Here is a 21,484-nt window from a genome sequence, read left to right on the forward strand (position 1 = left end):
GGGGAGGGAAGGAGGACTGGGGATGATTTACAAGTGAGAGACAGAGCCCACTGAATCAATACCACCTCACTTTTCCTGCACGCTGCCAGCCCTATCTGGCCACTGGAAATGCTGGCAACATTTTACCTTCATAACAGTCTCCTGCGGAGTGGATTATCATCACCACCCCCACTGAATGGATAGTTCGGTTAGGTGAGGTTAGGTTAGTTTCTTGAGGTTAGGTTACTTTCCCAGGGTCACCTAACAAGTTAGTGGCAAGGCCAGTGATATTGGATTGGGTTCAGCTGCGGAGGGGTGGGGCGGGGATATTGACTTAGACAAGATATTCTTTCTTCTTTTTTTAACAATTCAGTACCAAGCTGTACCAAATGCCATATTTGCTTCAGACTTTTATTTTTCATTTTGTTTTATTTATTTTTTTAAGCAAGCTCTCCACCCAGTGTGGTGCTCGAACTCATAACCCTGAGATCAAGCATCACGTCTTCTACCGACTGAGCCAGCCAGGCGCCCCCAAGGTAAATATTCTTTCTTACACGAAGTTTGGAGGTAAGCAGTCTAACTCTCGTATGGTGGCTTCATAATCGACGTAGATTCCCACTATCTTGTTACTGTGCTTTCTCTGACATATGGTTTCTGCCTTGGGTTGCCGGATAAGATACAGGATACCCAGTTAAACTGTAATTTCAGGGGTGCCTTGGTGGCTCAGTCGCTAAGCATCTGCCCAGGGTCCTGGGATGGAGCCCCGCATTGGTCTCCTTGCTCAGTGGGAAGCCTGTCTCTCCCCCTCCCACTCCCCCTGCTTGTGTTTCTTCTCTCTCTGTGAATCTCTCTGTTAAATAAATAAACAAAAATCTTAAAAAAAAACAACTATAATTTCAAACGATGAATTTTTTATAAGTCTATGCTGTACCATATTAAATCATTAAATGAAACACTAAAATTAAGGTCTTAACATTCTTTTAACTAAATAAATATTAATTTAAAATAAAATATTTTAGGGACACCTGGGGGGCTCAGTCAGTTAAGCGGCTGCCTTTGGCTCAGGTTGTGATCCCAGAGTCCTGGCCTGCTTCTCCCTCTGCCTGCTGTTCCCCCTGCTTGTGTTCTCTCTGACAAATAAAATCTTTTCTTTTCTTTTTTTTTTTTTTTTAAGATTTTATTTATTTATTTGACAGAGAGAGTAAAAACAGGGGGAGGGAGAAGCAGCTCCTGCTGAGTAGAGAGCCCGATGTGGGACTTGACCCTAGGACCCTGGGATCACCACCTGAGCTGAAGGCAGCCACTTAACTGACTGAGCCACCTAGGCGCGCAAAATAAATAAAATCACTAAAAATAAAAATAAAAAATAAAATAAAATATTTTAATTTGCTCAATCTGGCAACTCTGTCTCCACGTCATGGCTCAAAATGGCTGCTTGCGCACCAGCCTTCAGGACTATGCTTCAGGCAACAGAAGGAAGGAGGGTTGGGGTGTCTGGCTGCTCAGTTGGTAGAGCTATGCGACTCAATCTCAGGATTACGAGTTCCAGGGCCACATTGGGAGTAGAGCCTACTTACCAAAAAAAAAAAAAAAAAAGAAGAAGGTCAAAGAAGGGCTTCCCTGCATTTAAAGATACTTCATGGAAACACTTTTCAGAGAATTAAGTATTGAGAATTGGATTATGCCTGCAGTTTATGCTGGCCATTTTTCTCATGTGCTATGGCTTCATCCCACATGGGCTCAGCAAATAAGAGAGGGCAAACATCACTTTTTAGTAGGCAGAGACACTTCCACCACAACAATCAGGGTTACGAGTACAGATCATTACTTTCTAAGTGATGGTCTTTATGTAACTGAAGACCAACTAGAGAACCAAAAACCTTTACAATTGGATGTAATTATGGTAAAACCTTATAAACCCTGTAACAATCAAGAAGAAAATGATGCAGTGTCTTCTGCGTAGAAGCCAAAGCTAGCTCTGGAAGATGCAGAAAACACTGCTTCTACTAACTGTGACTCTTACTCAGAAGGACTGGAAAAGGACACATTGACACAGAGGAGGGGCCAGATTTGCCTAGAGCAATCATGTTCATGTTCTTCTGAAAGTCAAGAATGTCAGACTACAGTCAGCACTGGGGAAATTCTGGAAATTTTGAAGAAAGGGGATGCATTTGTGTTAGATATTGACTTGGATTTTTTTTTTTCAGTCAAGAATCCCTTCAAAGTAATGTTCACTCAGGAAGAGTACAAAATCTTACAAGAATTGTACCAGTTTAAAAAACCTGGTACCAACCTGACAGAGGAAGATTTGGTAGATTGTGTTGATACTCGAATTCATCAGTTAGAAGATTTAGAAGCTGCTTTTGCTGATTTATGTGATGGTGATGATGAAGAAACTGTACAGAAATGGGCTTCAAACCCTGGAATGGAATCACTAATTCCGCTTGTACAGAGTTTGAAAAAACGGATGGAAGTACCAGACTATGAAATGGTTCACCAGGCTGGTCTAACCTGTGATTACTCCGAACTTCCTCACCATATCAGTACAGAACAAGAAATTGAATATCTTATTCAGTCTGTATATTATTTACTGAAAAATTTACCAAAACCTACTCTTGTGACAATTGCAAGGTCAAGTCTGGATGATTACTGTCCTTCTGAGCAAGTTGACACCATTCAAGAAAAAGTCCTCAATGTGCTACGCTCCCTCTATGGAGCTGTAGACATTCACCTGGTGTACTTAGCAGAATGCTCTCCATCCTGAAACAACAAAACAGTAGGCTCCTATTACATCTTGATGTAACAACAGGGTTTTCATTAACTTATTTGTAAATGCGTTTTCCAGAGAAGATGGAAATAAATGCTTTTATATTAACTTTAAAAAAAAATAAAGATACTTCATGATAGTCGCACCCCAAATTACTGCTCACCTCACACTGGTCACACATGGCTTTTAGGGAGGCTGGGCAATCTGGCTTTTATGCCCAGCCACAGCGTAGCTGACAATCAGAACTTTTGTATTAAAAAGAATAGATATTAGGGGTCAATTCAGCATCTGTTGCAGCTGGGATTTGAACTCTAGTTGAAGGAGTGTTGGGGCTTAATCACCCAGCTATCTTGACTTCTCCATTTCATGAAAGAAAGAGTGGGGCAGACACCGTGGGTTTTCCCCACAGCTCTCTCTCTCTTTTTTTTTTTAAAGATTTATTTATTTATTTGACAGACAGAGATCACAAGCAGGTAGAGAGGCAGGCAGAGAGAGAGAGAGAGGAGGAAGCAGGCTCCCTGCCAAGCAGCGAGCCCTGATGTGGGGCTTGATCCCAGGACCCTGGGATCATGACCTGAGCCAAAGGCAGAGGCTTAACCCACTGAGCCACCCAGGCACCCCTCCCCATAGCTCTTTTTGGATCCTTTTCATAGTTTCTAGGTACCTCTTTTCTAACCTCGTTACCTTTGCTGCTAACTTAACAAACAGGTGGCCCGGTGAGAGCCTCTTCAGAGGTTGGTCCTGGGACTGCAGGAGGTGCTCTGCCCACACCTGGGAATTTGGAGTGTGCAACATCAGCTCCCCTGCCTGGAGGCAGGAGGAACACCAAAGCGTAATTTACATACCAGTGCCTCCCCCCCAGCTCCTCCCCCCCTCCCCCATGGGCAGAGTTAGACCAGGCTGGGTGGTCACCTTGCTCTCCTGCTTTCCCCCACTGCCTTCACTGGTCCCTCCTGGAAGGTGCTGCCTTCATAAGTCACTGGCTCATAAATCCTTGTAGCGGTGTCTTAGTGGCCTCAGAGAAGGGTTTACCCAAGAAAGTATAAATAGGAAGTGGGACAGCACTTTTGAAGACAAAGCACTTCTCTTGTCACACACCTCTCCTGGAGGAGGAGGCTGAAGTGACTTGCAAAGCCCTTGAGTTTGAATTAGGTCACGCCCAGCCTTACTGGCAAATCCCTAGCTGTGACAAGTTGCACGTAGTTGGACGTTTCAGATGTATTCCGATTTTCCTCTGAGCTGTAGGTTTTTAAAGAGAATGTGTATTAGTCAGGGTTTGGCCAGGAAAGCAGATGGCACTCTCCATTTCAGATGGAAACGGATTCCATTCTGGAGATGAGGCGCTTACAAAACAGTTGGCAGAGTTGGAAGAGCAAACCGGATACCAGCTCTCAGATTTCCTCGAACTTCCAGTGCAAGAGAAAGTGCGGTGAGCGGGCGCACCTGTCTGCAAGAACAAGGTAGGTGATTCTCAGGGAAGTGCCTGGCGGTGGCCCCGAAAATGTCCACTTGCTCTGCCCTTTGTGTCTGCCTGCTGTTTGGGGACAAGCAGTAATGATTACGGCTTTTTGTCTCCCTTTGGCCTTCTGAGTCTTGTGCAAAAACAGGAGATGCTTGTTATCTGTGGGTTCCTATTTGCAGGTTTGCTGCCTTGCTAAAATGTATGCATAACCCCCAAATCAATACTCAGGGTCTGTTCACAGTGATTCACGGACTTGTACAGATGAGCAAGAAAGTTGAGTCACCCAGTGCACCTTTTCCAAGGTAGGGGGGCTATAGTAGCAAGGTGAAGCTCTGACATCTTGTTTCTGTTCTCAAACTATAAACTAGTGTCCTGTTTGTGGTTTAAATTTGTGTTTGTCACATTTTTGTGCTTTTTTTGGTGACTTTGCTACTTCAAATGGCCCCCAGATGTAGTGCCAAAGAGGCTGTGATATGCCTTATGGAGAAGATACGTGTGTTGGATAAGTTTCATTTAGGCCAGATTCATAGGGCTGTTGACCATGAATTCAATGCTAACCAATCAATGATATTAAATAAGGTATTTTTCAACAGAAACACACATAAAACAAGGTTATATATTGATCAGTTCTCAAAAATGGTTTGATCAAAGACTCTTCCAGAACCTAAACCAGTATTTGCACTGGGAGCAGTCGGTCAGTATCCACTAACTCAGGTATTCACAGTGACTTGATAGAACATTAATACTGTGAGTAACAATAGATTACTGGGTAGAATCTAATTAGCAACCCATTTGGCATGGAATGATGGAAAATGTAGTTCCCTGGCCTCTGGATGGGGCCATACTTGGGAGAACATAGAAGAGGGAATAGTGTTAAGTTGCTGACCAACAACCTCAAGAATCCAGGACAGCATGTTAAACCATTGAATGCTGTAAAAAAAAATTTTTTAACAGTTGCCTTAGAGTTTGCAGTAATTAGCATTTACCTTCAAATAATGTACCATTTCACATGGAAAGACTATATAAGAGCCTATTACCAATGCCTCACCCCATCTTACATTTTACTGTTTTGGTTTTTTTTAAAGATTTTATTTATTTATTTGTAAGAGAGAGAGCATAAGAAGGGGAGCAACAAGCAGAGGGAGAAGCAGGCTCCCTGTTGAGCAAGGAGCCCGATGTGGGACTCAGTCCCAGGCCCTGGGATCATGACTTGCACCAAAGGCAAACACTTAACCAACTGAGCCACCCTGGGTGCCCCGTTTTGTTGTTCCTTTTTTAAAGATTTTATTATTTGGTGAGGGGCAAGCACGAGTGGGTGGAGGGGCAGAGAGAGAGAGAGAGAGAGAGACAAGCAGGCTTCCCACTGAGTGGGGAGCTCAATGCAGGAGATCCCAGGAACCTGATCAGGACCCGAGCCAAAGGCAGATGCTTAACCCACTGAGCCACCCAGGTGTCTCCATTTTATTTTTGTATAAGCTATAAACACATAATGCATTGCTATCAGCATAACAGCCACACTGACTTAGACATTTATCTTTTTTTTTTTTTTTTTTTTTTTTGACAGAGAGAGAGATCACAAGGAGGCAGAGAGGCAGGCAAAGAGAGGAGGAAGCAGGCGTCCGGCTGAGCAGAGAGCCCGATGCGGGGCTCGATCCCAGGACCCTGGGATCATGACCTGGGCAGAAGGCAGAGGCTTTAACCCACTGAGCCACCCAGGCACCCCTAGACATTTATCTTTAAGAGCAATCCCCCCAAATTAAATGAGTATTTATGTGCCTTCATTTGTTTCATTTCTAGCTTTCTTCCTTTATTTGTGTAGATCCAAGGGTCTGCTACCATATTTCTTCTTTTTTTTCCTTAAAGATTTTATTTATTTGAGAGAGAGCAAGAGCAGAGGAGGGACAGAGAGAGAGAGAGCACAGAGGGAGAGGGAGAAGCAGACTCCTCGTTGAGCAGGGAGCCCAACTCAGGACTCCATTCCAGGACCCTGAGACCATGAACTGAGCTGAAGAAGACAGATGCTTAACCGATTGAGCCACCCAGGCACCCCCAAATTCGTTTTGTCTATCCCATTTCTTATGGTGCAGCTTTGCTGGCAATGAATTCTCTCATTTTTGTCTTTGAGAGAGTCCTTCTCTCTCTCTATGTATGTATTTAAATGAAAGTATGTTTGTTGCATTTCTTTTTCTCTCGACTTTATTGAGGTATACTTGATAAGTAAAATAGTAAGATAAAGTGAACAATATGATTGAATATACATTGTGAACAGATTCTTCCCATTAAGTTTATTAATATTTCCATCACCTCACATATTCACCTTTCTTGCATTTCTAAAAAGTCAAAATGCCAATTCTGAATAAGTGATTTTTAAAAATTCTTTTCCTAATTCTCTTTATACTTAAAAAAAAAAAAAATAGGGCGCCTGGGTGGCTCAGCAGGTTAAGCCTCTGCCTTTGGTTCAGGTCATGATCTTGGGGTCCTGGGATCGAGCCCCGCATTGGGCTCTCTGCTCATTGGGGAGCCTGCTTCCCCCTCTCTCTCTGTCTGCCTCTCTGCCTACTTGTGATCTCTCTCTCTGTTAAATAAAGAAATAAATAATCTTTTAAAAAATTATATATGCATATATACATATAAAGTGATCTCTACACCCAATGTGGGGCTTTAACTCACCACCCCAAGCTCAAGAATCAGATGCTCTACCTACTGACCCAGCCAGGTGCCCCACTTTTATTTATTTATCTATCTATCTATCTATCTATCTATCTATCTATTTATTTAAATATTTTATTTCTTTCTTTATTTATTTGAAAGAGAGCACAAGTAGGGGGAACAGCAGGCAGAGGGAGAAGCAGACTTCCCACTGAGCAGGGAGCCCAAAGAGGTGCCGGATCCCAGGGCCCCGGGATCATGACCTGATACTTAATCCACTGAGCCACCCAGGTGCCCTGCCCCACTTTTGAAAAAATATTTAGCTGGGTATAGAATTTTAGGTAAACAAGTTAGGGTTTTTTTTTGTTTCTTTGTTTTTTAAGCAGTTTAAAGATGGCAACTTACTTCTGACTTGGCATGATTTTTGATGAGAAGTCGGCTGTAATTCCTACCTCATCAGAAATCATGCCAAGTCAGAACACAAAGTGCCATCTTTAAAGTGCTTAAAAAACAAACAAATAATAAAAACTCTAACTTGTTTACTCAATATTCTGCCCATTTCTTTTTTTTTCCTGTCCATTTCTTGATTGGATTATTTGTTCTTTGGGTGTTGAGTTTGATAAGTTTTTATAGATGTTGGATACTAGCCCTGTATATGATATGTCATTTGAAAATATCTTCTCCTATTCCACTGGTTCTCTTTTGGTTTTTTTGACTGTTTCCTTTGCTGTACAAAAGCTTTTGATCTTGATGAAGTCCCCATTTTTGCCCTTGCTTCCCTTGCCTTTGGCGATGTTTCTGGGAAGAAGTTGCTATGGCTGAGGTCGAAGAGGTTGCTGCCTGTGTTCTCAAGGATTTGGATGGATTCCTGTCTCACATTGGGGTCTTTCATCCATTTTGAGTCTATTTTCGTGTGTGGTATAAGGGAATGGTCCAGTTTCATTCTTCTGCATGTGGCTGTCCAATTTTCCCAACACCATTTGCTGAAGAGACTTTTTGCATTGGATAGTCTTTCCTGCTTTGTCGAAGATTAGTTGACCATACAGTTGAGGGTCCATTTCTGGGCAGTCTATTCTGTACCATTGATCTATATGTCTGTTTTTGTGCCAGTACCATACTGTCTTAATGACTACAGCTTTGTAATAGAGCTTGAAGTCCAGCACTGTGATGCTGCCAACTTTGGTTTTCTTTTTCAACATTCCTCTGGTTAATCAGGGTCTTTTCTGGTTCCACATAAATTTTAGGATTATTTGTTCCATTCTTATGGTATTTTGATAGGGATTGCATTAAATGTGTAGATGCTTTATGTAACATAGACATTTTCACAATATTTGTTCTTCTAATCCATGAGCATGGAATATTTTTTCCCTTTCTTTGTGTCTTCCTCCATTTCTTTCATGAGTACTTTATAGTTTTCTGAGTATAGATTCTTTGCCTCTTTGGTTAGGTTTATTTCTAGGTATCTTGTGGTTTTGGGTGTCATTGTAAATGGAATCGACTCCTTAATTTCTCTTTCTTCTTTCTTGCTGTTGGTGTATAGAAATGCAGCTAATTTCTGTGCATTGATTTTATATCCTGACATTTTACTGAATTCCTGTATGAGTTCTAGCAGTTTTGGAGTGGAGTCTTTTGGGTTTTTCACATGAAGTATCATCTGTAAAAAGTCAGAGCTTGACTTCTTGTTTGCCTTTTATTTCTTTTAGTTGTCTGATTGCTGAGGCTAGGACTTCCAGTATTATGTTGAATAGCAGTGGTGATAGTGGACAGCTCTGCCATGTTCCTGACTTTAGGGGGAAGCTCTCAGTTTTTCCCCATTGAGAATGATATTCACTGTGGGTTTTTCAAAGATGGCTTTGATGATATTAAGGTATGTATCCTCTATCCTTACACTGTGAAGAGTTTTGATCAAGAAAGGATGCTGTACTTTGTCAGATGCTTTTTTAGCATCTATTGAGAGTATCATATGGTTCTTGTTCTTTCTTTTATTAATGTATTGTATCATATTGATTTGTGGATGTTGAACCAACCTTGCAGCCCAGGAATAAATCCCACTTGGTTGTGGTGAATAATCCTTTTAATGTACTGTTAGGGAGCACCTGGGTGGCTCAGTGGGTTAAGCCTCTGCCTTCAGCTCAGGTCATGATCTCTGTTCAGCAGGGAGCCTGCTTCCCCCCTCTCTCTGCCTGCCTCTCTGCGTACTTGTGATCTCTGTTTGTCAAATAAATAAATAAAATCTTTAACGTACTGTTGTATCCTACTGGCTAGTATTTTGGTGAGAATTTTTGCCACCGTGTTCATCAAGGATATTGGTCTGTAATTCTCCTTTTTTGATGGGGTCTTTGTCTGGTTTTGGCATCAAAGTAATACCGGCCTCATGAAATGAGTTTGGAAGTTTTCCTTCCATTTCTTTTCTTTCTTTATTTCTTTCTTTTTTTTTTTTTTTTTTTTTTTTTTTTTGGAATAGTTTCAGGAGAATAGGTATTAATTCTTCTTTAACTGTTTGGTAGCATTCCCCTGGGAGGCCATCTGGCCCTGGGCTCTTGTTTGTTGGGAGATTTTTGATTATTGCTTCAATCTCCTTATTGGTTACGGGTCTGTTCAGGTATTCCATTTCTTCCTAGTTCAATTTTGGTAGTTTATATGTCTCTAGGAATGCATCCATTTCTTCCAGATTGTCAAATTTGCTAGTGTATACTTGCTCATAATATGTTCTTATAATTGTTAGTATTTCTTTGGTGTTGGTGTGATCGCTCCTCTTTCATTCATGATTTTATTAATTTGGGCCATTTCTCTTTTCTTTTTGATAAGTCTGGCCAGGGATTTATCAATCTTATTAATTGTTTCAAAGAACCACCTCCTACTTTTGTTGATTTGTTCTACTGTTTTTTGTTGTTGTTGTTGTTGTTTGTTTGTTTCTATTTCATTGATTTCTGCTCTGATCTTTATTATTTCTCTTCTCCTGCTGGGTTTAGGCTTTCTTTACTGTTCTTTCTCCAGCTCCTCTAGGTGTGGGGTTAGGTTGTGTACTTGAGACCTTTCTTGTTTCTTGAGAAAGGCTTATATTGATATATACTTTCCTCTCAGAACTGCCTTTGCTGTGTCCCAAAGATTTTGAACAAGTGTGTTTTCATTTTCATTTATTTCCATCAATTTTTAAAAATTCTTATTTAATTTCCTCATTGCCCCAGTCATTCTTTAGTAGGATTCTCTTTAGCCTCCATGTATTTGAATTCTTTCTAACTTTCCTCTTGTGGTTGAGTTCTAGTTTCAAAGCATTGTGGTCTGAAAATATGCAGGGAATGGTCCCAGTCTTTTGGTACTGGTTGAGACCTGATTTGTGACCCAGATGTGATCTATTCTGCAGAATGTTCCGTGTGCACTAGAGAAGAATGTGTATTCTGTGTGATAGAATGTTCTGAATATATCTGTGATGTCTATCTTGTCCAGTGTGTCATTTAAAACCTTTATTTCCTTGTTGATCTTTTGCTTAGATGATCTGTCCATTTCAGTGAGGGGGGTGTTAAAGTCCCCTACTATTATTGTATTATTTTTAATATGTTTCTTTGATTTTGTTATTAACTGGTTTGTATATTTGGCCTCTCCCATGTTAGGGGCAAAGATATTTAAAATTGTTAGATCTCTTTTTGGACAGACCCTTTAAGTATGATATAATGTCTTTCCTCATCTGAGTTTCTGGTAGACAGCATATCAATGGGTCTTGTTTTTTTATCCATTCTAATACCCTGTGTCTTTTGATTGGGGCACTTAGCTCATTTACATTCAGAGTAACTATTCAAAGATATGAATTTAGTATCATTGTATTGCCTGTCAGGTGACTGTTACTGTATCTTGTCTCTGTTTCTTTCTGGTCTGTTTCTTTTAGGCTCTCTCTTTGCTTAGAGGACCCCTTCCAATATTTCCTGTAGGGATGGTTTGGTGTTTGCAAATTCTTTTAGTTTTTATTTGTCCTGGAAGCTTTTTATCTCTCTTATTTTCAATGACAGCCTAACTGGATATAGTGTTCTTGGCTGCATATTTTTCTTGTTTAGTGCTCTGAATGTATAATGCCAGTCCTTTCTGGCCTGCCAGGTTTCTGTGGATAGGTCTGGTGCCAATCTGATATTTGTACCGTTATATGTTTCAGACCTCTTGTCCCAAGATGCCTTCAGAATTTTCTTTGTCACTGAGACTTCTAAGTTTTACTATTAGATGACAGTGTGTGGACCTATTTTTATTGATTTTGAGGGGGGTTCTCTGTGCCTCCTGGATGTTGATGCTTGTTCCCTTTGCCAAATTAGGGATATTCTCTGCTATAATTTGCTCCAATATACCTTCTGCCTACCTCCCTCTTTCTTCTTCTTCTGGGATCCCAATTATTCTGGTAGAGTTTCATCTTAGGGTATCACTTATCTCTTGAATTCTCCCCTCATGGCCCAGTAGTTGTTTATATCTGTCTTTTTCTCAGCTTCTTTATTCTCCATCATTTGATCTTCTGTATCACTAATTCTCTGTTCTGTCTCATTTATCCTAGCAGTAAGAGCCTCCATTTTTTTATTGTACTTCATTATTAGCTTTTTAAATTTCAACTTGGTTTTATTTTAGTTCTTTTATTTCTCCAGAAGGGGATTTTATTTCTCCAGAAAGGGATTCTCTACTATCTACCATGCTTTTTTCAACCCCAGCTAGCACCTTGATAATTGTCATTCTGAATTCTAGTTCTGATATGGTATTAATGTCCATATTCATTAGGTCCCTAGCTTTGGGTACTGCCTCTTGTTCTTTTTTTTTGAGGTGAGTTTTTCCACCTTGTCATTTTATCCAAATAAGAATAGATGAATGAAAGAACAAAATACTGAAAGGGTAGCAATGACCCAAGAAAAATATACACTAACCGAATTGGAAGAGACCTGAAACTGGGGGGAGAAGAAGGGGGGGGGATATATATATATATGTATATATAAAAAACTGGTGAATAGAAAAGAGCCACACACTTGATTTGGGGTATATTTTGGTCTGTTAGAAGAAACTGCCTCCCAAAATTTTAAAGAAAGAAAACTTACATATATACGAAAATAAGGGAAAACCCAATGAAGGGATGGAATATGACTGTAAAGATGAACATTAAAAAACATTCTAAAAGAGGAATTGATACGATGAGAAGTTGGTTGGAAAAAAGAAAAAGGAATGAATGTGATCAGGCTGGAGACTAGAACAAAGCAATGTGCTAGATTTAGGGTATATTTTGATATGTTAGAAGAAACGTATCCCAAAATTTTAAAGGAAGAAAGACCTATATGTATACATAAAATAAGCTTAAATGCAATGAATGGATAGAATATGACTATAATAATGAATATTTAAAAAGATTTTTAAAAAGGTATTGATAAGGGTTGCCTGGGTGGCTCAGTAGGTTAAGGCTCAGCCTTCAGCTCAGGTCATGATCTCAGGGTCCTGGGATTGAGCTCCACATTGGGGTCTCTGATCATCTGGGAGCCTGCTTCCTGTACCCCGCCCCCCTGCCTGTCTGCCTACTTGTGGTCTCTGTCAAATAAGTAAATAAAACCTTTTTAAAAAAATTCTTTAAAAAAGGAGTTGATAAGATAAAAAGTTAAGAAAAACGTTAATATTGGAATGAGGAAAACTGTAAATAATAGAAAAAGAAAAAAATTTTAAAGATTGAACTGTGAAATACTAAAGCATCATGGGGAAAAAAAAAAGCCATGGATTCCATGTGCTGCATTCCCATAGCTCTGAAGTTTTGAGGTTCTCATTGATCGGTGAACTTGGTCTTGATTGGATGTTCTTGTTACTCTTCTAGGGGAGGGGTCTGTTGCCATGATTCTCAAATAACTTTGCCTGAGGTGGAATCGCACTGTCCTTTCCAGGAGTCAAGCTAAGCAATGTGCTCTGGTTCGCACTGGTGAGCTTTTGTTCCCTGAACGCTTTCCGTACTGCTTTGGAGGATGGGAATACAGATGGTGGCCTCCCAGCCTCCGGCGGGGTGTTGCCGAGGGCTTGGGGTCCCATTCCTCAGTGCATCCTTGGAGAAAAGTGGTCAGTCACTCCCATCTCCCTGGTCTCTGGCCCCACTCCATGCTCACCCGCCTGTGACCAAGCATTTCTATTTCTGACGTTCAACCACGTGTGGAGTCTCCAAACCCAGCAGATTCCTGCAGTGCACTGCCATACTGCTCCTCCCGGGAGAGGAAGGAGGGGGTCTCTCCAGATCTGCCACTTTTGGGGCCCCTCCTAAAAGAGTAGATGACCCAACTGTGCCTTGGATCGGTTTAAGGTAACCCCAAGCTGAGAGCCCCCTCCTTAGCTCCGTCTCTGTAGCCGGCTTCCCTGCGCCAGTACCCGGGAGCTCTGCTGCACTCAGACACCCCCGGCCTTTCTGTGACTCCGAGTGACCTGAGACCACACTGTCCCCGTGAGGGCTCTTAGCTTCTGGAGCAACATCCCTCAGTGGAGCAGACTTCTAAAAGTTCCAATTTTGTGTTCCGCTGCTCTGCCGCTTGCCGGGAGCCACGCCCCCCTCAAACCCCTGCCCCACCGCAGTATCTCTTCCCATCACTTCGGATTCACTTCTCCACACGTCCTACCTTCCAGAAAGTGGTCGCTTTTCTGTTCCTAGCATTGCTGCTCTTCTCTTCCATCTCCTGCTAAGTTTGTAGGTGTTCAGAATGGTTTGATAACTATCTAGCTGAATTCCTGGGACCAGATGTTTAGGTCTCCTCCTCCACCACCATCTTGCTCCCCTACCTCCTGCTCATCTGATCTTACACATTGTCAACTCTGTCCCCTTTTTCCAGTGTACAGTGGCATCTGCCCCAGGCAAACAAATGCTCACTCTTACCTCACCTTATCTCACCAAGGCACCTGTCTCTCCTTAAGGATCAGGTCATTTGGGTGCCCTGTGACCTCAGCTCTCTGATGAGTTCAAGGAGAGTTGCGATTTTCAGATTATCCAGACTTTGTTGTTGTTGTTACAAGGGTGCTCTTTCCAGCATTTCTACATCTAAGTAGGCTACTACATTTTTTTTTTAAGAGAGAGATTTCTTCAGAAAAGGTGTAAAAATATGTTTAATTTCTGGTTTCTTTCAAATCTCTCAAATGTACATCTATAACCAAACCAAGTCACCAGTATTTATTTGCTGGAATTCAAAAGGAAATTATCAGTCTCATAAATAATTGATCAAACTTAATATAGTACCCCCATTATCAACTGGATTGTGTCCTCCTCAGATTCATATGTTGAAACCCTAGCCCCCACTGTGACTGTATTTGGAGATGGGGCCTTTAAAGAGGTAATTAAGTTTAAATGAGGTGAACGGCTAGAGCCTTAATCTCATCTGACTGGTGTTCTTATAAGAAGAGGAGGAGACAGAAACGACATGTAAGCACAGAGGTAAGGATTCTGGTCACCAGTTACAGCATATGGGTTTCCCCCCACACCACCAAGCAGCTCTTAGACACCTGCTTAGTGTCCTACAGTTCAACTCTATTCTGACACTATCTGGAGATAGTATTGGATCCCACGGGTGAAGGGTTCTGTCCCACAAAACTGCCCCCACCCCACCCCCAGCCGCCACTCACAAGCCCAGCTGTCACCTGTGTAGGTGGCCAACTGGCTATAGGTTGGAGTCTCCAGCCTCCTCTTTGGGTTCAGTTAATTTGCCAGAGCCGCTTGCAGACCTCAGATATTTTATTTATTAGATTACTGGTTCATTATAATGCATACTAAAGTAAGCAGATCAACAGCCAGTGAAGAGATACATAAGGTGAGATCCCAAAGAAAGGAGCTTCTATCCCTGTGGAGTCTGGGGCCCCATACAGTGGCACCTGGTGTATTCTGATTCTCCAGCCTGGAAGCTCTCCAAACCTTGTCCGTTTGGGTTTTTATGGAGGCTTCATTACTTAGGCAAGATTGATTAAATTGGGGGCCATTGACAATTGATTGACCCTCCAGCCCCTCTCCCCCTTGGTGAGATTGGGCCTGAAGGGGAGCTGAACATTCCAACCTTCCAATCACAGGATTGGGTGCCCTGGCAACCAGCCCCCCATCCTTAAATGGAGTCCCAAAATCACCTTGGTAACCTAAAAAAGGACAGCTTTATGGCTCTCCTGACTTAGAAAACTCCGGTAGTTTTAGGAGCTCTGTGCCAGAAATGGGAATGGAGATCAAATATATATATATATATATATATATATATATATATATATATATATATAATTTTAAGATCTTATTTATGTATCTGAGAGAGAGAGAGAGAGAGCAAACAGAAGCAGGGTGAAGGGCAGAGGGAGGAGCAGGATCCCCGCTGAGCAGGGAGCCCAGTGTGGGGCTGGACCCCAGGACCTGGGATCATGACCTGAGCCAAAGGCAGACACTTAACCCACTGAGCCACCCAGGCATCCCCAAATATGTATTTCTTGTGATAAAACACAGTACCACAAGAGGAAAGGCCACGTGTGTACACAGGGAGAAGGTGGCCCTCTGCAAGTCAAGGAGAGAGACCTCATGGGAAACCAACCCTGCCTGCATGTTGATTTTGGACTTCCAGCCTCCAGAACTCTGAGGAAATCAATTTCTGTTGTTTAAGCCATAGGCCCTCCCATCCCTCCTCCCCCCTCCCCCACCACTCCCCTCCGCCCCTGCCTCCTCCCTTCCCCACCCCCCTTCCCCCTGCTGCCCCCTCTCCCTGCCACCTCCTCACCCCTCCTCTGCCTGTCCCTCCTACCCTGTGCCCCCTAACCCCATGTCTTCTGCCCCCCTCTCCCTGCCCCATTTGCCCCTGACAGCCCTCTCCCCTACCGCAGCCCATGTCCCCCACCCGTCCCCTTGGCCCCCCATCTGCCTTCCAACCCCTTCTGCCTCCCCTCTTGCAATCTGTGCCCCCTACACTGCTCCTTCCACTCCCCTCCCCCATGGCCCCGTCCGCCTCCCCCCTCGCCGATACTGCCCCTCTCCCCCTTCCCCTGCTCCCCTCTCCCTTGCACCTGGCCATCCCCTTGTTCCCCTCTCACCCTCCCTCCCCCTGGCCCTCTCACCCCCTCCCTTCTCCTGACTCACACTTCCACCGGCCCCTGCACCCTACCCCCACGTCTGCCGTCCCGCTACCTCCTGCTCCCCCCTCTCCCTCCCCACTACCCTCATCCCCCTGCTCCCCCCCCCACCCCTCTCCCCGTCTGACTCCCACTTGCCTCTGGCTCCCCTGCTTCTCCTGCTGCCTCTACCCCACCTTGCCCCTCCCTTCATGTCTCCTCTACCTTCTTCCCTCTTGCTCACTGCCCCCTCCCGACTTGTGCCTCCTACCCGTGCCCCCCCCCCCATGGTATTTTCTTATCCCAACCCAAGCAGACTAATACACCCCCAGTGGCAGTTTTGGTAGATTATTTTTTTTTAAGAGAGACAGCACACAATAGGGGAGGAGGGGAAGAGGCAGAGGAGAGGGATAGAAAATCCCAAGCAGTTTCTAAGCTCAGAGTAGAGCCCCACATGGGGGCTGTATCCCGGCACCCTGAGATTATGACCCTGGCTAAAATTAAGAGTCAAGCACTTAACCACTTAACCAAGCCACCCAGACGCTCTCCATCTGCACCCCCCACCCCATCGTTTTTTGTTGTTGTTTTTTTTTAACCGGCAGCTTATATTTACTAGACAATTTCGTTCTTTTCTAATAAGATAAAGCCCATTATTTTATACATTTCAGTTTGGGGGTGGGGGCAGGGGAGAAACCACAATGAAAACAACAGAGATATGGGACAAATAAACCACTGTTTATTTAAAGGTGTTTTTTTTTTTTTTTTTGTTAAAGGAAAAAACTTTATAATCAACAACATCCCACTCACAAATAAAAGCGGGAGAGAACAAACTTGACTGGTGTTGGTTTGGCCTTGATGTGTATCTTCTCATTTCATAAGTTCTGTTTATTGGGTACCACTACCCACCACCAGCAGAATAAGTAAAAATGAACACGAAGAAGTTCAAAGTACTAACAAAAGAAAGCTGAAAAAGATGGCTTCCTGAGGGTGGGCAGTACAACCAATGCCAGGTCAGGTCAGGCCAGTTAGTAGAAGCAGACAGTGTGCAGGAAGGCTCTGCCGCTCTTCTCCTCAAACTCTTGGAGCAGCTCGTCGATGTCGTTATCTATGTCGTCGGTGTGCTGAATGCACTGGCATAGCTCGCAGATGAGGAAGGCGCCCAGGGTGGCTTCTTCAAGGTTGTCTTGGATATCCACGTTGATCACATGTACCGGCTGGCAGGTTTCTTGCTCTCTTGAAGTCAGATCTTCCACCACCTGATCGTACACTCTCTCTTCACAGGTAAGAATCAGATCGAAAATATCTCTACAGTTCTGGAACCTTTCTGGGCGGGGCTTGATCCTCTTATTTCTATCCAGCATATGTAAAATGCCGTTCTGCGTGTAGAGATCTTTATCCTTGCGAACGAGGTCGTTGTACATCTGGTCGTAGGTCGTTTTGAAATCGTAAACATTTGGCTTGTCAGGTGCTGGTCCCGGGAGCTTCACATGGGTTCCCGTTCCAAAAGAACGGACGATGAATCCCCGTTTGTTGAGGATGTTGTGCGCTTCCATGCTCCGGTTCTGGTTGCTCGAGCACACCACCGCCACTCGCAGCGGCAGCGTCGACATAGCGGCTGCCATACCAACTGCGACACAACCGGTCCTAAGCTCCCCACCTAACAGCAGTGTTTCTTTGCTAGAAAATGGCGACTGTGGCGTCCGGAAGTCGTGACGCCAAGGCGGTTGCGTCCCTGACGTAGCGCATTGAGAGGTGTGTGGTGCGTACGTGCGTACAGCGTCCCCTTGGCCTTCCGCACTGCTGGGTGTAGTAGTTTCTAAAAAATAGTTCCCAATGAGTTGTATATCCCAATGTTCACACCTCTTTGCTAAGTGTCTTTGCAGATCAGTAGGTAGAATGGTCTACTCTTGAAGTCTCGGTTGGCCTTGACATTTTTGATAAATAGAATGTGACTGAAGTCACCTGTGAGGAAAAAAAAATAAGAGCAGCAGCAACCAAAACAGTGTACTTCAGGCAAGGCTTCAGGATCAAAAAGTTAATGTAGAAAAAGGAACTGAAAATGATACAGCGTGAGGCTTGAGGTAGTGGGCACCCTTGTGCAGTGTTGATGAGAATGCAGTCTGGTGCAGCCACTGTGGAAAATAGTAGGAAGGTTCCTCAAAAAATTAAACCTAGAACTACCATGTGATCCAGCAGTTCTGCTTTTGGGTGTTTATCTGGAGAAGACAAAAACAGTAACTCAAAAAGGTATCTTCAGCCCCATGTTCATTGCAGCATTGTTTACGATACTCAAGATACGGAAGTAACATAAGTGTCCACTGATGGATGAATGGTTAAAAAATTGTGATATTGATACAGATAAGATATATGTGGTGTGTGTGTGTGTGTATACACACACACAATAGAGTATCACTAGAGCATAAGCAAGAATGAAATCTTGTCATTTGATCATGGATAGACCTATGGGCATGATGCTAAGTGAACTAACTCAGAGAAAGACCGATACCATATGATCTCACTTGAAAATAGACTCTAAAACCAAAACCAAAAATACCAGGGGCACCTGGCTGGCTGGGTCAGAAGAGCCTGTGTCTCTGGTTTTGAGTTCAAGCCCCATGTTTGGTGTAGATAGTACTTAAAAATAAAATCTTTAAAACAAACAAACAAAAAACCCAACCAAATTCATAGATACATAGAACATACTGATACGTAGATACATAGAACAGATTGATGGTTGCCAGAGGTAGGGAATGGGGGTGTGTGTGTAAAATGGGGAAAGGGAGTCAAAGGGTGCAAACCCATTTATAAAATGAATTAGTCCTGGGGATATAATGTATGACATGATGGCTATAGTTAGTAGTTCTGTATTGTATATTTGGAAATTGTTAAGAGAGTCACTCTTTGGGGCACCTGCGTGGCTCTGTCGGTTAAGCATCTGCCTTTGGCTCAGATCATGATCTCAGGGTCGTGGGATTTAGTCCTGCATTGGGCTCCTTGCTCCGTGGGGAGCCTGTTTCTCCCTCTGCCTGCTGCTCTCCCTGCTTGTGCTCCCTCTCTCTCTCTTTCTTTCTGACAAATAAATAAATAAAATCTTTAAAAAAAAAAGAGTGTCTCTTAAAAGTTCCCATCACAAGAAAAAAAATTATAATTATGGATGTTAATTAGACTTATTGCTGTGATCATTTCTCAGTATGTACAAATACTGAATCATGTTGTATACCTGAAACTAGTATGTTAGTTACACCTCAATAAAACTAAGGTGTTTTTTTTTTTTAAATGATACAGGGAGCTCCAGTTGGAAAGTTTGCCTTTAAGATGCTAGTAATCTAACATTTTTATTTTATTTATCGGGCGCCTGGGTGACTCAGTGGGTTAAGCCTCTGCCTTCGGCTCAGGTCATGATCTCAGGGTCCTGGGATCAAGCTCCACGTCGGGCTCTCTGCTCGGCTGGGAGCCTGCTTCCCCCTCTCTCTGCCTGCCTCTCTGCCTACTTGTGATCTCTCTCTCTGTGTCAAATAAATAAATAAAATCCTTAAAAAAAGAAAGAAAGAAAGAAAGAAAATATTTTATTCATTTATTTATTTTTAATTTTTTATTTATTTTTGAAATTAACATATAATGTATTATTAGCCCCAGGGGTACAGGACTGTGAATTGCCAGGTTTACACACTTCACAGCACTCACCATAGCACAGACCCTCCCCAGTGTCCATAACCCCACCACCTTCTCCCTACCCCCCCGCCCCCCCCCCCCCGGCAACCCTCTATTTATTTTTGCATGCATGTGAGAGAGAAAAAGAAAAAGAGCATGAGTGGGGCTGGAGGGACAGAGGGAGAAGGAGACTCCCCACTGAGCAGGGAGCCTGATGCAGGCTCGGTCCTAGGACCCGGGGATCATGACCTGAGCATAAGGTAGACGTTTAACCGACTGAACCATCCAGGCACCCCAGTAATCTAACATTTTGAGTGCCCTGGCAAATATGTTGTGGTATATCTTCTCAATGAACTTTGATTTAAGGGGCAACTGGGTGACTCAGTCAGTTAAGCGTCTGCCTTTGACTCAGGTCGTGATATCTGGGTCCTGGGATGGAGTCCTGCATCGGGCTCCCTGCTCAGCAGCGAGTCTGCTTCTCCCTCTCCCTCTGCCTCTCACTCCTGCTTGTGCACACTCTTACTCTACTCTCCTCTCCTCTCGCTCAAATAAATAACATCTAAAGAAAGAAAGAAATTTGATTTAAATACAAACTTTAGGGGCGCCTAGGTGGCTCAGTGGGTTAAGCCTCTGCCTTCAGCTCAGGTCATGATCTCAGGGTCCTGGGATCGAGCCCCGCATCTGGCTCTCTGCTCAGCAGGGAGCCTGCTTCCCCCTCTTTCTCTGCCTGTTTGTGACCTCTCTGTCACATAAATAAAATCTTAAATAAAAAAAAATAAATAAATAAATATATAAATACAAACTTGGGGCCATTTGACTTTGGGCGTAGAACTTTCTCAGGGTAATAACATAGGCCTGGTACTTGCATCTCTATTCCCCACTCCCAGTTTATGGTGTGATTTTGCTAGAGACTACAAAGGTCTTATCCTATCCTGGCTCCAGATGAGCATTCCTTCCAAGTGTGGTAGGAAGTTGAGAGGTATGATTAAAGGTAGGATGAGGAAGACTGGCATAGACGCCTGCCTAGTGCTCCCCATCCTGTTAGCCACTAGACCTCTCCATGCTTCATCTCTTGATTCTGTCACCTTCTCTCTCCCTATGGCCACTTTCCTGTGTTCAGCCTTTATAATTTCTCTCCAGGGCTCCCTGACCCTGCCCTCAGTCCTGTCCCCTGGAATCCATTCTCTGCTCTGTGGCCACAGTGATTTCTATGGGAAGTATATCCAATTCAGGATACTCCTGTGCTTAGAATCCTAGCAGTAAAACCCTAGTAAGTCTCTCCAGTCCTTTCACAGGAAGTAGAAAGCCTCCTTCAGGCTCTGTGTGATCTAGTACCACTTTTTCCTCCCTGCCTCATCACCGTTCCTCTTCATTCACCTGCTGGCTATGCTGTAGCCACCCTGGATGAATTGAAAACTCCTGAAGCATCCCAGCTATCAAAGCCTCAGGGGCTCTCTCCTGGCTCCTTCTTATAGGTCAACACACCGCTGCCTTTGTAAGACTCAGTTTATGCCTGAGGCTACCTCCTTGAGGAGGCTTCTCAGATTAAGGCCACCTTCTTTGTGGTTCAAAGCACGCGCATCATTATACTTGCCAGGTTGTTTCCTAAGGGTCAGTCTTGCCCTCAGGACTAAAGTGCTTGATATAAGTGTGGCACCCGCAGCCCTGCCCCCACATCCTATCAGCGCTTTTCATTTCCAGCCATTTCCAGATCTCTTTCAGAAAGCTGCTCCAGGAGCCCAAGGGCAGGCCCTCTAAAAAAAAAGATAGGTACTGGTTATTAGCAACAAAAGCTCATTAAGGCCAGGGGGTGCTCAAAAACAGTACAGAGGCATGGGGGTGGGGAGCCAAGAGGCAGCACCAACATTGGCCACAGTAAAGAACAGGAAATTTCCTTGACCTCCTTACCTCTTCCAGTGTGATGGCTGCTC

General features: G+C 43.5%; 2 protein-coding genes and 1 long non-coding RNA gene across 3 annotated transcripts in view; 2 read left to right on the plus strand and 1 right to left on the minus strand.

The window, feature by feature from the left end:
* Positions 1–1,623: 1,623 nt before the first annotated feature.
* Positions 1,624–2,865, plus strand: LOC131821239 (UPF0489 protein C5orf22 homolog). Its single transcript, XM_059157175.1, has one exon. It carries the CDS (start codon positions 2,207–2,209, stop codon positions 2,741–2,743), a length of 537 nt encoding a protein of 178 aa, XP_059013158.1. The 5' UTR covers positions 1,624–2,206; the 3' UTR covers positions 2,744–2,865.
* A 1,020-nt stretch (positions 2,866–3,885) lies between these two features.
* The window catches only part of LOC131822029 (uncharacterized), a 42,574-nt gene continuing 24,975 nt past the window's right edge, over positions 3,886–21,484 (plus strand). The window contains exon 1 of the long non-coding RNA XR_009350059.1: positions 3,886–4,206. This is a non-coding gene — a long non-coding RNA (uncharacterized LOC131822029). The remainder of the gene's footprint in view (positions 4,207–21,484) is intronic.
* LOC131822028 (RNA polymerase II subunit A C-terminal domain phosphatase SSU72-like) lies at positions 16,660–17,608 on the minus strand. The gene has a single exon (XM_059158410.1). The coding sequence runs from the start codon at positions 17,522–17,524 to the stop codon at positions 16,928–16,930; it is 597 nt and encodes a 198-aa protein (XP_059014393.1). The 5' UTR covers positions 17,525–17,608; the 3' UTR covers positions 16,660–16,927.

This window comes from Mustela lutreola, chromosome X (genome assembly GCF_030435805.1).
Source record: "Mustela lutreola isolate mMusLut2 chromosome X, mMusLut2.pri, whole genome shotgun sequence".
NCBI classification, from domain to species: Eukaryota; Metazoa; Chordata; class Mammalia; order Carnivora; family Mustelidae; genus Mustela; species Mustela lutreola.